This window comes from Misgurnus anguillicaudatus, chromosome 10 (assembly GCF_027580225.2).
Source record: "Misgurnus anguillicaudatus chromosome 10, ASM2758022v2, whole genome shotgun sequence".
Taxonomy (NCBI): Eukaryota; Metazoa; Chordata; class Actinopteri; order Cypriniformes; family Cobitidae; genus Misgurnus; species Misgurnus anguillicaudatus.
The window spans coordinates 469,162-487,383 of record NC_073346.2 but is presented as its reverse complement, the minus strand read 5'-3'; the positions used below and the strand labels follow the sequence as shown (position 1 = coordinate 487,383).

Below are 18,222 nucleotides of genomic sequence, written 5' to 3'. Positions count from 1 at the left end.
ACCGACAATTGCCTAATAATAAAAAACGACATTGCATTAACACTTGCTTGATTAAATTACATCCTATTAGCCTAAATAGACTACTTAAAGCAAGGAAATGTTGCCCATATTGAAGAAGCCTAATGTAATAAAAAAATGACGGTGGATTATGAACTCGGCAAAATGGAAAAGAAAGCCCAACTGGACGCAGGATCAAATACTGCTGCTGGCCCAGTTGGTGCTGGAAAAAAAAACATAATAAAAGGGAAATTTGGCACTGAGATATCAAGCAAATCTAAGTGTGAGACATGGGAGACATGCGCGGGTCAATGTACAAAACAACTGGCACCCGACCAACGTTTTCAAATAACCCGCCCGCAACTCGGACCATAAAAAAATAAATATACCGACCCGCTCCGTGGCCCGCATTTTTTTTAAAGTAGTAGTTGTTTAAAATAGTTAACTGTCATTTTTATTTCAAACGACCCGACCGACCGCGACCCGAATATCATAAAAAATATTTCTGGATGACTCGTAACCGCGGGTGACCGCAGGCACCCGCTCATTTCGGATCAACCCGCGCATCACTGGGGAGAGGATTCATTTGCAGATCAATGCAGCATTCCCGCTTGTCACGGACCCGGGACTACTGCGAGAGGCGGTGCGGTGGTATGGATTACAATCGCAGTCAAGGGTTGAGATTGCAGCCTTTAAACGGGCAAGCATGGTAACAGGTTGGCGTACAATATTAAATATTTAATTTCATTATTGTTTCATGTAATTCTAAAAACTTCATGCTTGTCACGAATGTAATGAATTATGAATTACAAATGTTATAAACAATATGCTTACATTAAAGTATGCTTTTAAATCTAGGCAATGCTTTTGAGTTGGTGAAACTGTCCGTGTTAAGGAGGATCAGACAGCACCTAAGCCATTTTACGTTCCTTTGTGAATAGGTCTTTGTGAGTTAGGAGTCCTCTCAACTTATTTTAAGCTGTCCCAGACTTAGGTGCTACTTTTAGGGCTAAAATGCTCCGTGAATTACTCTTAGTGAAAAAAATTAGGAGTCTTAAAGTTAGGAGTGACACACCCATTATTTTTAGGAGTCGCCCCTAAGTTCGCCAGTTAGGAGCTACTTTTAGCCTTAAAATTCTTTGTGAATACGGCCCCTGGACCACACCCATAAATGCATTGAAGCAACTGCCATGTGATTGGTTGAATAGATAATTGCATTAATGAGAAATTGAACAGGTGTTTTTTAATAATCCTTTAGGTAAGTGTATGTGTCATAAAAGCTAATATAATAAAGACTATGTAACGTATACCATGGACTAAGGGCATTAATAAAAAAAAACATTTGGGAGAAACGTAAAACGTTGATAAAACGTAAGAGTTTTATTAATAAAGCATAAGAAAAATAAACTAAAATAGCCAGAGATTATGTTCTTGGGATCACATTTGGCATCAAATACCTTGTAACAATCAGCCCAATCGGTTGTGTCACAAAATATATAAAAGGGGTCAGATTTTACTGTGTGAGATTAAAAGAGTTAAAATGATGAGACAAACAAGTGATATCAATTTAAATAAGTGTATTTACAAACACAAAGAACTTAAAACAACACACTAAAACTACACACTAAAACTATTAAAATAAAGGAATATAAAAAACAAACCTAAAACAATCTAAAAGTGTGCTAAAAGTCCAAAGGCCCTATCTTGCACCCAGCGCAATTGACTTTGTCAGTGACGCATGTATCATTTCGTATTTTGCACTGGCGCACGTCGGCAAACTAGGGAATGAACTTGCGCTCCCTGGGCGGTTCAGCGCAAAAAAGGAGGCGTGCTCCGGCGCAAACCATCTCATATGCTATTTTGCCGTTTCAAAAAATAATTGCGCTACTAACCAAAAAAAACTAGTCTAAAGTCAGTGGCGTGTTGCGCGTGGTTCATTATGCTATTTTAAGGGCGCATGCTTGACCATAATGTATAGCGTGCACAACACACATTGCTTATCTAATCTACACAGATGCAACAGTTATTTTTGCAAATCATAAATTGTTACAATAAAAAATATAAGATAAGGGAAATCATTAAATCATAAATTGTTACAATAAAAAATATTAATACATGAGATAAGGGAAATCATTGTGGTGAGCATTGTGATGATAGTTTTTATTTATTTTGTGTGGCAGCGTTAAACAATTATCATGCAAATAACGATTAAAATATTTTCATAAGTTTGTTGTGTGGCTGTATTACGTTTATTTTATCTAAATAATAATTAAAATGTTTTCATAAGAAACCTTCATGTATGTGAACAAGATTTGTAAGTGTACTTTGGAGTTGGACCTTGCTTGCGTTTCTTGTGTCCGATTTCAAAGCCCCCAAACCCTTTCAGCGGTGAGGGTGGACGCAGCGATGTCCTCCTGTGTGCCCGGCGTGCCCGATTTATGCTGGCAAGCTTGGGATCCCCCCGTCTCCTGACATCATTGTAGTGCTTGGCGCAGCTGATGAGACAATTGTGGCTATTTCCTCTGACGCCTGTTTAACCGACGCTGATTTGGGTGGGTTTCTCCCATCCCCATACAAAACAACTTCTCTGTCTTTGACTGCTCTTACAAGAACGTCGGTCTCCTCGGCTGTGAACCGCTCCTGGCGTGCGCCTGTCAAATCCGTCATAATAATAGCAACCCGCCATGGAACTTGCGCCCTTGATTGGTTTATTTGACGTTACGCCCAAACCACACCTATGAATAATGAACCTACTTCAGACCAACCCCTTAGTGATTTGCGCCCGGCGCAAGACTTATTTCTCCCGCCGGGAAAATAGCAACAGCGCCCAAGATCCGCCCACAAAGTCACTTGCGCTTTGCGCTTCGGAGTTGCGTTTCAGATCGTTAAAATAGGGCCCCAAGTGTTTAAAGTGTCCTCAAGTGTATATACAATTAAAGTGTAATCCACAAAACGTGTCTGGAAAGGTAAGTCCACAATGAAAGGTAACTCCACCATCAGTTTTAGCTTTAGCATATGCTATCAATGTGCTTCTAATGCTTCCTTATATACTGGCCTCTGACTTCCTGTCATGTGATTACTCACATGACAGGTAGCCCAATCAAAATAAAAGACATAAACAAATAAAATAGCAAAAGGAATAAAATGGAATAAAATGGCTAAGAAAACATGCAAAACCTATTAAAACTCAAATATACACAAAATTACAATATACACTGAAAAAAACAACTTGTAAAATTTACTTAAAAAAATCCTCGTAACAATTTGCACGAACTTTTTTTAAGTAAAATGTACTGCTTTTTTATAAGTAAAACTTACCTACTAAAATCAAATAAAATTTACTTAAAATTGCATGATAAAACATATGTTAAATAACTAATTAAATGTTACTTAATTATTTTATTTAGAAGTTAGATTTATTTTAATCGTTTAGGTAAAGTCTATTAGGTTTCTTTAAAAATTTAAGCATTGTTGTCCTAATAATATTAAATAAATCGTATTTCCTGTTCGTTATTTTCTTTAACATATGCCTATGGACCCAGTTATTTTTAGTGTTATAAATGGCATTATATGACAAAATTCATGACTGACAACAAGTCAGTCATTGAATAAACTTGATTCTGCACAGAAACGCACACAAACTGTGTTTCTGACATGCTTTATCAGCACTGTGGAGGAAATTACAATACAACGTTCTGAACAGTCTTCATGTAAAGAAACACTGATCACATAAACGGTGACTTCACAAAATTATTATTTACAACAAAACAACATCAATATATAAGAGCTTAAACTAGGGCTGGGTGGTATGACGTTATATTCCGTTACCGCGGAATAAAATGTCAGACGTAACAGATTTTTCTATTCCTTCTATTCCGCGGAATGCAAATAAGTGGGCGTGGCTAACGCTGCCCTCACGCTTGTTAGACTTAGTGTGACGGAGAAACAAGTAAAATAATTCACTCATAAAAAATAAACGAGTTATTTCTGTAATTTTTTGCAGCGAGACTATCGCTCGCTCTCTTTCTTTCTCTCTCTCTCTCTCTCTCTCTCTCTCTCTCTCTCTCTCTCTCTCTATCTCTCTCTCTCTTTCTCTCTCTTTCTCTCTCTCTCACTCTTGCTCTCTCTCCCTCTCTCTGTCTGTGCTCATGCAGCAGCGGGCCGGTCTCTCGCGTGCAGAGGTCTTTAGGCACACGCAAGGAGCTGCGACGCCTAATAAAAGGTTCTTCTCAAACATAATGCTAATAGTTGTAATGTTTTAACTTTAAGCAAGCTAAGACAAAACTCGCGTTTATATCAGTGACACGTGCGCTGCTGGAGCGATGTAGTTTGAAGCGCCATTTGCTTATACAAACATATTTGATCGGAAAGACGAGAAAGAGACGCAAATGTTGAGGTCTAATAGTAAGTAAAGGGCGTCAAGACCTTAAAACAGACTTCATGATCATCACATCATAGCACCTGTCATATTTATAATATCTAAAAGCTTCGTCTCTCATATAAGCTAGGTATTCATCCTGTCTGTAGGTTTTTGCATTTATACCTGTTCATTTTACATATTGCCTATTTTTAATTTAATGTATGCATCTGCTAAAGTTTTTGATTAAAATTTACTTAATTATTTTATGACTATATGCAGTGACTATAAAACAGTTAAATAATACAAGAAAATATCTAATAAGACTTACTATTCCCACACAGTTCATTTTTTTATATGAATTAATTGTGTATTTATCATCATTTTACTTAGGAAAATCTAGTTCTCAATAAATGTTAATATTATTATGTAGGAATTATGAGAGTTAATCTAATAAATATTACTACCCTAAAAAGTTTGTTTTTTCAGTGTACTGTATATACTGAGCGGTAAACATTTCTCTTGAAACTGATTCCTGCGATACGCCGTATTTAACTCTTTCCCCGCCAGCGTTTTTAAATAAAGTTGCCAGCCAGCGGCAGCATTTTTTATGATTTTCACAAAAGTTTAATGCCTTCCAGAAAATGTTCTTCTTTAAATATATAAACAAACAATATATCAGATGAAAGAACAGACCCTCTGCTTTCAAACAAAAAAACGTTTCATCCTACCTTCATTAGTTTTCTTGTAATCACCTCTCAAACATGGGTAGGTTTCTTCAAAAACACCCAATTTTGAGCAAAAAGCTGAGATAATTCCATTTTTGTCAAGGACTTTTGATAAAGATCAGATGCAGAGCGATCTTTAAAACATACACAGAGTTCTTTCTCTTTCACGTGAGGTGCTACTTCCGCATTGTATAAGTTGCGGAAGTGCGCCACATGGTGGATAATAGCGGTATTGCGGAAAGACGGAAAATCTCGTCATTGGCGGGGAAGCATTTTCTCTTGGCGGTGAAAGAGTTAACCAGGGAGTGATATGACTCCTCCTCATTTATATAAACAAAGTGATAGCAATTGGTTAGATACGCTGACCACTGATGACCACTGATGCCAACATAGTTTTCTAGTCTATTGAGTAAGATTGTGTGATCTATTGTGTCAAAGGCTGCACTAAGGTCTAATAATATAAGGAGTGAGATTTTGCCACGATCGGATGTTAGGAGGAGGTCATTTGTAACTCTAAGCAGTGCTGTCTCTGTGCTATGGTGGGGACTAAATCCTGATTGGAACTTTTCATACGTACTATTATAATAGTTATTGTTTCAAAGCAGCTTTACATTAATAGAAGCAGTAAAAGCACAGAAAAACGACAGATAGCATAACATAATACACAATAGCATAGGCAGTCAAATTTGCTGCGGCTATGACTCGACATTATAAGCGAGCTTATTACTAATGTAACGTCTAGAAGAGGAAGCTAAGTTAAGCCCAAGAAGGCACACACACACACACACACACACACACACACACACACACACACATATATGTGTGTGTATATATATATATATATATATATATATATATATATATATATATATATATATATATATATATATATATATATATTTATATATATGTGTATATATATATATTTATATATATGTGTATATATATATATTTATATATATGTGTATATATATATATATATATATATATATATATATATATATATATATATATATATATATATATATATATATATATATATATATATATACACACATATAAACCGATAAGGAGATTAAGCGGGTTCTGCCAGTAATCGTTGGTCAGGCATTAGCTGGGCATCACGTTGAAGGACGACCAGTAGATTAGAGGTGTGCCGACTTTCACATCTACCGGAACTGGGTCTGTTTGTCCCATTGTCCTCGGGGTCGAGGACGAGACGGGGAGAAAAACAAAATCATATTAGCGTAGGGGCCGTTCACATGTAATGCAAGTGTCACACAGTGATGTGGTTTAATCAGCTTAGTTTCAGACAGACTAACTATTATGGTGCTTTTATAATACTTTTAATATATACTTTTTTATATGTCCTTTTAATAGCTTGTCTGTAACAACCACAGCTAACACACATATCGGAATTTTATCGGTCACGTTGTACGTCCTCGATCCAATATCCAATTGTAGCATACCCAATGGAGCTGCATGGAGATGCATACAAAAAAGTCACTACAGTAAGCATAAAATAGTAGAAAAATACATTATACTTTATTTAACAAAGCATTAAAATAATTTGGGTCACCTTCAGCGGGTACACATCAACGGGCAAGGAATAATAAAGATTACCACAGAGAGGAGTAATTACACTGCAAACTTCAAAACACAGCAACCTTAACCAAATAAAGCCACCATAAATCATTAGTGATACCCACTCAAATCAAATCAATATACCACACCATGAGGCACAAAATATATTATGGCTCTTATATATCCCTGCCACGGACTACCCAAATAAAATGGTGGGAAGCTACCCGAGAGGTATAACCAAAGGGTATAAGGCAGGGCTATTCAATTGGCGGCCCGCGGGCCAAACCCGGCCCCCAAGGTAATTTGATCCGGCCCTTTATGTAGTCTGTAAAAAAGACATCTCTAAAATAAATTTAGTAAGTTAGACAACGGGCCGTACAGTTACGAGTTGATGCGCGTGCGTCTGTTTCATGCAACATGAGCTGCAGAGCGCGAGTCACGTGACTGGTGCGAGCAGCTGTGTCACGTGATTATATTGGCGCTTTTGTCCACAAGTTCAAAGCGATCGCCTCCCCCGCTCGCGCCCACGTCTCAAGACGCGATAGCTGACAGACAGTGGTGAGTTAAGAGACCGGACTCTATGGTTGTTTTAGCTTTATTTGTTGTATTTTCAGCTTAAAACACTGCCTTTTCCGACAATTGTTGTCTGATATGTTTATGCTTATCCACAATGACATTAACGTTAGATAAAGGAAACTCGTTGAAACGATTTTGTGAACTAGACAAAAAGATCCTGCCGTTTCTCCAAAATTCAAAGCAGACAAAGGCTCAAATATTATGCGAGTCATCGTTCTCACACAAGAATGCAATTAAAACGAGTAACAGTTAGTCGCCCATCGCTCACAGCCCAGCAGCTGCACCACTGTATGCGTATCATGCTGACAAACATACACCTGATTTTACTGCTCTTGCGAAATCTAAAAACATATTCTGTTTATTAGAAGGTAGCCTAATGTTTGCCAATTATTAAGATGGCTGTTGTAGTTTAAATAGGGCTACTGTAATAATTAGCTTTTGACAAAAACAGCATAAAACAATTATTTTCCATATTATAAACTTTTTTGTTATGTGCACTGAAGTGAGTAAATGAGTTAAATTCTCAATGAGTGTGATATGGATCTTATTTACCTATTTAAATGTAGAATAAAGCTTACTTGGGCATCTTACTTATGTTGTTATGCAATTTTAAAATACAACGAACATGTCTGGATGTAGAAAAAGCCTACTTTGACATCTAACAATGCACTAATGTTGTTGAATGCAGTTTCAAAATACATGTTTGTAGAAAAAGCCTATTGTACAATGCACTGATTTTGTTGTTATGCAGTTTTAAAATACAACATGAATATGTTTAAATGTAGAAAAATTTAGTCATCATCACTGTTATATCTCCGGCCCCTCATTTAAGATACTTTTTATGAACTGGCCCCCACGACAAACTAATTGAATAGCCCTGGTATAAGGGGAAAACCCAAAAAAATACACTTATAAAAAGGAAGAAGAAAAAAAGAAAATAATAAAATCCCCTAGCCAGCAATCAAACCAAATAACTCAACCTAAATGATTCAAAAGAAAACAAAACACAAGCTGGCTAGGGAATTAACAAACATTCATAACTGGGAGCAGTCAGTTTTATAAGTAAAGTAAATAACAAAAAAAAAACTAAAGAGAACAGCGACTAGTCACTATCATCCAACAACCTATAACAAAATAGATAATTTCATGAGTGCTAGTCACATTCAAATAAACAAAACTAAAAAATAAACATACCTTAACAGGGCGAAACCAACCAGACACATGACGGTCCAGAACATCAAACACCCACATTCTACATGAAATAAATCATTTTCATACATAAATCATCCCAATAACACAAACAAAAGAAATAAACAAAACATACCTTAGCAGAGCAAAATCATATACACGATGGTCCTGAGCTTCAAACTATCCCATTCTAAAACACAATAAAATACTCATCACCACTTGTAAAAATTCATCTGATACGGTGCATTCATTCACAGATGCCTACGCTTTATCATAATACTAATGGCTACATTCATGCAAGAAACTGCATTCACACAGGTAAGTAACCAAAAACCCCTATCCGGGCACTTTTAAACCTGATAAGCATACACCCAACACACATACCTAAAAGGGCAATTAAACAGTATACGTAATAAACGCTTACCGTCTCATACATAGAAAGATACACGGGGATCCCACACGGCTACAAGCTGAGCAACAGGCAAATGCTAACAGGACCCCAGCTGCCCTGCGGCTTCGCCTGTCCTTTAAATAAGTGCGGCTTATTATCAATCTGTAATGGGATTAAAGATCGCTTTCAAATTTCCCCGCCCTTCTTTCTTGCTACCTTGTTACACAATCCAGCCAAAAACCCTGGATCAGCCAGTATATCTGATCTGGACATCCATAGTCCTAATGCATCCTTTGTGTTATCAATGTGGATATTAAAGTCACCAACGATAAGAGCTTTATCTACAGTACAGTGACTACTAGCCTTGACAGTAAATCTGAAATTTCTTTAAGAAAGTCTGTCTGGTGGCCCAGAGATCAGTAGATAGTAGCTATGACAAAAGAAAGCTGTTTGTTGCTATGATCAGTTAGTTCCATATTAAGCAACATTATTTAAAATGAATTACATTTTAGTTCAGATTTATGATTTACTTTAAATATTTTATTATATTAACAACACCCCCTCTACCTTTTCAATTAGAGGTTTGTGCTTGTAATAATATAGTCTTGTGGGGTGGATTAATTGAAACCAATGAAATTGTCAGATTTAAAACAGGTTTCTGTGAAGCATAGCGCATCCAAGTTTTGGTCTGTAATGATTTCTTGGATAAAAGGGCTTTATTGGTTAGCAATCTAATGTTAAGAAGGCTACATTTTAACATTTGAGTTTTATCTGTTGATATATTGTTTTCTAATTAAATAACAATATGGCTGCTGTTGCATCATCCAAGTGAATGCTGCATGCTGGTGGTGGTTGAGAAGAATCCCCCATTTATGTAAAGTGCTTTGAGTGCTGCTGCAGAAAAGAGCTATATAAATGTAATGAATTATTATTATTTTGGTGATCCAGTAATCTATGTTTTTTATGATTTCTTGAATAACGTCTCGGTTACGTATGTAACCCTTGTTCCCTGAAGGAAGGGAACGGAGACATCACGTCGTGACCGACAAATTGGGGAACTACTTCGCGGGTGACCTATCTCCTTCGAGAAACTATCAAAACGCCAATGAACTTGGCATGCAGGTATTTGCATAATGCCGGCGCCGCCCCGCCAGGTGCGAATATAAGCCGCAGGTGCACAATACCAAATCAGCTATATTATTGTTGAGAAGCCCAGCAACAGTGCCCGGCCTGAAAACAGCAATGGAACAGCAAACTGTGGTGACGGGACGTGACGTCTCCGTTCCCTTCCTTCAGGGAACGAGGGTTACATACATAACCGAGATGTTCCCTTTCAGTCGGTCACTACGATGTCACGTTGTGACCGACGAATTGGGAATCCCTACCAAAACGCCACTGCAGCTGAACCCTTCCAGTGCCTGCAAAAGCCCTGCGCCCTCCACATAAGGGGCGGAACCTAAGGCGAAATGCAGAAGGCCGGTCACTACCTGTTCCTTAACCCGCCATAGTGAACCAGCGAACTGGGGAAGCGTCTTAACTGAGCGGAGCTAGAACACTGCGGAAGCCATCCCCTAAGAAGGTTGAATGGATGACATAAAAATATATGAAACAACCAACAGGTTGCTCAAAAGAAGTCTCTGCAATACATGGTATGCAGAGAGATGCAGAGCAGGCTCTGCTAAGGAAAAACGTGAAGGATTAGAACCCCACGGACTATACACACAAATGAACCCCACGTAGGGGACAAATGTCGGCGCCTAGCCTACACAGGTTTACAAAGAATACATCAGTGATAGGCTGACAGCGGATGCTCCGCAACATTGGCTATCAGGGCGGTGGAGGAGAGCCAAAAACAGTTTTTGTAACGTTTTTGCCTCGACGGCCTTCCATAATGATTGCAAATGTGCAGCACCAAAATAGAGGCTCCAAGCCGACACACGAGCCGACCCTCTGTGTTCTTTACTGGTTAAAAGAGAGAACCCGAGAGGATACCGGCTCGACACGAACACTATAGAATCTTGTGAACGTATTAGGTGTCGCCCAGCCTGCAGCTCTACAAATATCTGTTAGTGATGAACCATGAGCCAGTGCCCAAGATGATGCCACACTGCGTGTAGAGTGAGCACGTAAATTAAATGGAGAAGGCACGTCTTGCTTTTGATATGCAAGGGCTATAGTATCCACAATCCAATGGGACATCCTCTGCTTGGTGACAGCTTTCCCTTTCTGCTGACCACCGTAACAAACAAAGAGCTGATCTGAGGTCCTAAAGCTTTGCGTCCTGTCTATATACACACGTAGTGCACGAACAGGGCACAACAAAGCCATGGCTGGGTCTGCCTCCTCCAAAGGCAGCGCTTGCAGGTTCACCACCTGATCTCTGAAAGGAGTAGGGGGAACTTTGGGCAGGAAGTCGGGCCGGGGTCTCAGTGTTACGCTGGATGCAGCTGGCCCGAACTGAAGGCACGAATCATCGACCGAAAATGCATGAATATCCCCTATCCTCTTAACAAAAGCCAAAGCAAGGAGAGTTAACGTCTTCATAGTAAGAAATTTAACACTCACAGTATGCAGAGGCTCAAATGGGGCTTCCTGGAGTGATTTCAGCACCAAGGACAGGTCCCAAGGAGGAATAGAGGGAGGACGCGAAGGATTCAGCCTTCGAGCGCCTCTGAGAAATCTAATGACCAGGTTGTGCTGACCCACTGTCCTACCGTTTACGGGTGAATGGTGAGCTGATATCGCAGCGATATCAACCTTAATAGTGGATGGTGACAGCCTATTCTCCAAACGACGCTGGAGATACAAAAGCACAACACTAATTGGGCATTCTCGGAGGTTTTCACTTTGGGAAGAACACCAGTCGACAAACAGGTTCCATTTAAGCGCAAAAGCCTGTCTCGTAGACAGCGCTCGCGCTGCAGCAATAGTGTTAGATACCTCTTGCGGTAAATCACTCACGTCCTCCGTGCCCCGTCCAGAGACCACACATGGAGGTTCCACAGGTCGGGGCGCGGGTGCCATAATGTGCCCTCTTGTTGAGAAAGAAGGTCCTTCCTCAGGGGAATCTTCCAAGGAGGGGCTGTCGCGAGGAGAGAGAGTTCTGGAAACCAACTCCTGGTTGTCCAATACGGTGCCACCAACAGTACGCTCTCCTCGTCCTCCTGGATCTTGCATAGGGTTTGCGCAATGAGGTTCACCGGGGGGAACGCGTATTTGCGCATGTTTCGCGGCCAGCTGTGTGCCAGTGCATCCACGCCGTGCGAGTCGTCGGCTAGTGAATAGAACAGGCGACAATGAGTCGTCTCTGGGGAAGCAAACAGATCTATCTGCGCTTTGCCGAAACGTCTCCAAATCTGCTGAACCGCTATGGGGTGGAGCCGCCATTCGCCGGGACGCGCAGCCCGAGAGAGCGCATTAAGCGTGCCTGGAATGTAAATGGCACGAAGAGACCTCAAATTCTTCTGACTCCAAGTGAGGAGGTGACGGGCGAGATGCGACAGGTGATGCAAGCGTAAACCGCCTTGACGATTGATGTACGCCACGGTCGCAGTGTTGTCTGTGCGAACTAATACGTCTTTGCCCCGTAACTCGTTGCTGAAACAGACGAGCGCAAGATATACAGCCCACATTTCTCGGCAATTTATGTGCCAATGCAGCTGGGGTGCCGTCCAGACCCCCGAAGCCGCAAGCCCATCGTACGTGGCCCCCCACCCCGTGTCCGAAGCATCTGTGCATACTATTGCATGCCTGGAGACCTGTCTCAGGGGCACACCGGCTCGGAGAAATGCACGGTCTGACCACGGAGTGAAAGTGCGACGACACGCAGGTGTAATGATAACAGTGAATGCCGCGCAACCATGCTCTCCTCGGGACTCGATCGTGAAGCCAATGCTGAAGCGGTCGCATATGAAGCAACCCAAGCGGTGTCACAGCCGCAGCTGCTGCCATATGCCCCATGAGCTTCTGAAATTGTCCAGCGGGACCGCGCTCTTGCTTTTGAATGTATTCAGGCAAGTCAGAATCAACTGTACACGCGCTTCTGTTAGACGAGCTGTCAAATCGACAGAGTCCAGTTCCATCCCAAGAAAAGAGATTCTCTGCACGGGGCAAAGCTTGCTCTATTCCCAGTTGACCCGAAGACCCAAACGAGCGAGGTGTTTTAAAGCACCCCCAAAGTACCAATCATCGAGGCGGGACGGTTCGGGTGGGGGAGGTTCAGTCCACTCCAAGCTGACCGCCGCCGCCGCCCGAGCGAGCATGGCTGCCATCTCGGGATCGAACGAAGGACCTGCAACCCTACCCGAAGGCGGGAGGGGGTCTGGATCAACATCCGAGGTTTACAACCCCCCCTCCGACATTACGGGGACATCGTGTCCGGTGGAGGTTCGACAGAGCGCGAGGACACCGTAGAACATGGGCCACTCGTCTCCATCGGCACCCCCGCTGGCAACGGATCAGGGCGCTGGGAGCTACTGGACGAACCAGCAGACCGACCCAGCACCATTATACGGAGGTCATCCTTCGCAAGTCTAGTAGCTGCGCCCTTAGCAGCACCAGACTTGGAAGGCGGGGGCCGTTGCCGGAGGAACGACACCCGTCTCCGCAAATCTGCCATAGTCATGCCCTCGCAGACGGAGCATGAACTATCACGCAATGCTGCCTCTGCGTGCTGGAGCCCCAGACACGAAAGACAACGCTCGTGGCCATCCTGGGGGGCGATGAACACACTGCATCCAGAAACAGAGCACGGACGGAAATCCATCTATAAAAGATGACCCGACCGTGACACGAATGAGTAGCTGTCTTTAAAAAGACACAAAGCTCAAACGTGCTGCTCTTTTAGGGAAATCACTCTTTTGTGCGAGCTGGTGAAACACACAGGGAGAGGCAACGCACTCACTCGAACTCAAGTCCTAAATTAAAGAGAGAGAGAGAGAGACAGGGTGGAGAAAACACTGCGAGCCTCCGCTGAGGTGTCTTTGCCAAACCAACTTCAGCAAGCTGAGATCTTTTTTCCTCCAAAGAACAGGGATCTACGAAGATCAGTTTAACAGCTTCTCGTGAGCAGATGTCTGCCGGCTTCGAAGCAATAAAGCCAATTTGGTATTGTGCACCTGCGGCTTATATACGCACCTGGCGGGGTGGCGCCGGCATTATGCAAATACCTGCAAGTTCATTGGCATTTTGATAGTTTCTTGAAGTAGATAGGTCACCCGCGAAGCGGTTCCCCAATTCGTCGGTCACGATGTGACATCGTAGTGACCGACTGAAAGGGAACTTGAGTCATTTTTAAATTCACTATAGAAAAACTCTGGTGAAGTGCATTGGCAATATTGGCAATTGGCAATCTTACAATATCACATTGATAACCATCAGAAGGCCTTTTTAAACCTCCTGAAGCCGTGTGGATTGCTTCTGTAAAGAATGGATGCACTTTTTGGGCTTGAAAGTAGTGTGGACCGTATTTTCTACTGTTTGGACGAGCCATGGCATTTTCTATGATAACTCAAATTGTGTTTGTCTGAAATATGATGGGCATATGAATCTCGGATGGCTTGATGGAAAATGACGCGTAATCAGTTTATTTTCATTTTTCGCTGAACTATCCTTTTAAAGCAACACTATGTAGTTTTTCAACCTTTAACTAAATTCTACTGCTGCTGCAACCTAAGCAGCATCCTAGCTGCTACAAGCACACTCTGAAAGTCAAGGTGGAGGGTAGAGCACACAGCCCCGCCCCTCCCCCTGCCTGCAGAAGAATGTCTGATACCAGGCACTGTTGCACTTTTCAACCACATGGGGGAGCCGTAAGTCAATTTTACCTGGAAACTACATAGTGTTGCTTTAAGGGAGAACTGTCTTGCGCAATGTAATTCAAAACTCACGAATGAATGGATCATTGCGGTTTACAAAATATTATTTAAAGCAACACTAAAGAGTTGTTTTTTGCCTTAAAATAACGTTTCCAAAAAAGTTTCAGTCATTCATCCACTCGAAACAGGGTGAACGGCACATTCACATTCGCTTTACAGCCCTCTATTGGCCAAAACTGCACTAAAGAAGTTGTCAACCGTCAGGTTGCGGTCCTGTAGTTCAAGTGAAAACTACAAAAACTTGCAGACCTACAATCCAAACAGAGCCAGCTTTGCTGCAATAGGCTAAATTATTTATGACAGTGGTAATGGACAATTCCGGTTCCAACCTGTAGGGGAAGCAAAGAGCAAAAACTCTTTAGTGTTGCTTTAAATGAAATGCATTGCTTACAGTTTGTGGGATTCTTGTCTGGTTTTAAACAGTCTGTACACAAGTCAGTGCTGATATGTGTTAAAAATAAACAACCCATTTTTTTTTTTTATTAAAATCTGTTGGACGCTTACTGTACGCTCATTTTCCACAGCCAACAACAACAATATTTGTCTGACATTGCGATCTTACTGTTTTTACAATTTTATTGTAAAAACTACTCCTTCCGTTCTACTTGAGTCACTCCTCTGGCTGAATGACAGTGGGCGGAGCCAACAATATGATGATGAGTGGCAGTTGCACTGGGGGACAGGTCATATGAAAACAAATCTACGTTGTGACATTACATATACAGTCATTCTACATTTGATTTTTTTTCACAAAGCACTTTTTTCATAAAAGCTTTTTTTGGATCAGAAGGATGTTTTAAACCATGAATCTTATAGGATACAGTATGTTCTCAAACTTTTTCAGCGTGCGGCCCCCCTTGTGTACGGTGCATTCTTTTGCGGCCCCCCCGAAAGAAAATTTATGACAAAAACAGTTCTAAAATGTAATATTTTAATTAAACAAAACATATTAAATGATACCTAGTAGTGCTGTTGGTTAGTTGGCTTATACTTTTTTAGGTGTAATTACACAGAATTCATGATCAATGAGGGTATTTTATAAATGTCATAAAACTGGGGCCCCCCTGGCGCCATCTCGCGGCCCCCCTGGGGGCCCCGGCCCCCAGTTTGAGAACCACTGTGTTAACTCTTTCCCCCATCACTGACAGTTATCTTGTTAATTAGGAGAAAACGCTTCCCTGCCATTGATGAGTTTGTTGGACAGGATGGACAGATTGGCGACACTGCCAGCTTTAAATATGCAATAATTATAAGTCTTTTTTTTTAATCGTTTAGAAGTGCTGCTTATTATTTGATAAAAAGTTGTCTTTGTAAACAACAAACAATGAATGAATAATGTGTTTCTTGTTTTATTTTTTTAATAGGCAGTGGCTGCGAGTTAGAGGTGAAGTTCTCAGCATTCCTAAATGGTCCCTATCCTCCATCTGATCTGTGTGTAGATGTCGCTGTATCCTACAGCTCAGCTACAGGTATGATGTATCACAGCACAGTTCAGATTTTAAACCATTTCTGTAACACATTAGGTCTGGAGCACAATAGGCTGTTTTCTCAGATCTTTAGGCCCTTTAACTTGTTTTAAGGTATTAGTGAAGGCAACATTTTTGCTCAAATTTTTTAGATAGAAGTAAATTAGTTTGTGGCCCATTTTATTTTTTCCACATTGGGCTCAGTGATGGAGTGTTTTTTTGCCTTTACCCTGCCGGAAGTAGGGAATTATAACACTGTACTACTGTACAGTGTTATAAATATTCCCTACATCCTACAGGGTAAAGGGGAAAAAACACTCCATCACTGAGCCCAATGTGGAAAAAACTTGTCACTATTGGTAGATTGCAGGTGTTGTAGTTGCAAAGTTATTCACATTTTATTTTTTCCACATTTGGCTCAGTGTTGAAGTGTTCTTTACCCAACCTTTACCTTAAAGAGGACATATCACAAAAAATAATGTAAGATCTGCATGAATTGTTTGGTGTTGCTCTATTTACTTTTAGGGTGCTCTTACAAATTTGGGTATGCAGCGTTTCGGTTTCCTCTTTTTCCCATTTAGAAAAATCTTGAGTTCTTAGTGGTCCCCATATTTCACTGCCATATAATGCAATTGGTTCAATTATTGCCGTTATGATTTTTAACCATGTTTGAGTTGGAATGTCATATTGGATTGTATTTTTAATCATATAGAAGACTATAAAATCATATGATTTTGCTTTTAGTTCTTTTATTGCCGAATTAAAGTTCCCAGTTGAACTTATTTTTAGTCCCAGATATGTGTATTCATGGGTGTGTTGGATATCTGGGTCTCCTGCTCTGAATGTGTATATATATTCCCTGCATGTGGATCAGTTTTGAAAATCATTATTTTGGTCTTTGCCGTATCAATTTTAAGAGCCCATGCTTGACTGAATGTTTCTAATATGTCAAGGAGCTATTGCAATCCCTCTTTTGTTTTGGACAGAATGACTAAATCATCTGCAAAGAGGAGACATTTAATTTCTGATTTATTCAGGGTTGGGCCAGGAGCAGTGGAATTATTTAGGGTTTTGGCTAATTCATTGATATAAATGTTAAATAGACTAGGGCTTAATGGGCAACCTTGTCTGACTCCTCGTTGTAAGAAAAATTCTGTGCGATTGTTGCCTATTTTCACCGCACATGAGTTATTTTTGTATATACTACTGATCAAATCAAACGTTCTACCTCCAATCCCATTTTCCAGTAGTTTTAAGAAGAGTCCCTCATGCCATATCGAATCAAAAGCCTTCTCAAAATCAAAAAAGCAAGCGAAAACTTTGGCTTTGTTTTGGTGTACATGTTTATCAATGAGAGTGTGGAGGGTATAGATGTGGTCCGAAGTTCTGTGTTTGGGCAGAAATCCAATTTGACTTTTCTCCAAGATGGTGTGGGTTTTGAGAAAGTTTTGCAGTCTTTGATTAATAATGAAACGGAAGATGGTTGCTGTTGACACATATGCCTCTGTAATTGTTCGGGTCAAATTTGTCTCCTTGTTTATAGATTAGCATAACGAGGCCTTGATTCCAGGTGTCCGGAAAATATCCTACACTCAGTACAGTGTTAAATAATAAGATTATTGCAGTCTTAAAGGAATAGTCTACTCATTTTCAATATTAAAATATGTTATTACCTTAACTAAGAACTGTTGATACATCCCTCTATCATCTGTGTGCGTGCACGTAAGCGCTGGAGCGCGCTGCGACGCTTCGATAGCATTTAGCTTAGCCCCATTCATTCAATGGTACCATTCAGAGATAAAGTTAGAAGTGACCAAACACATCAACGTTTTTTCCTATTTAAGACGAGTAGTTATACGAGCAAGTTTGGTGGTACAAAATAAAAGGTAGCGCTTTTCTAAGCAGATTTAAAAGAGGAACTATATTTTATGGCGTAATATCACTTTTGGGAGTACTTCGACTCGGCGCAGTAACACCCTCCCTCTCCCATTATGAGAGTGAGAAGGGGAGCGGACTTTTCAGGCGAGTCGAAGTACTCCCAAAAGTGATCCTGTGATCT

At 40.8% G+C, this 18,222-nt stretch overlaps 1 protein-coding gene across 1 annotated transcript in view; it reads left to right on the top strand.

Moving 5' to 3' along the window:
• bbs9 (Bardet-Biedl syndrome 9) overlaps positions 1-18,222 on the top strand; it is a 460,826-nt gene that overhangs the window by 215,239 nt on the left and 227,365 nt on the right. The window contains exon 14 of the mRNA XM_073871763.1: positions 16,062-16,166. Coding sequence (XP_073727864.1) covers positions 16,062-16,166 — 105 coding nt within the window. The remainder of the gene's footprint in view (positions 1-16,061; positions 16,167-18,222) is intronic.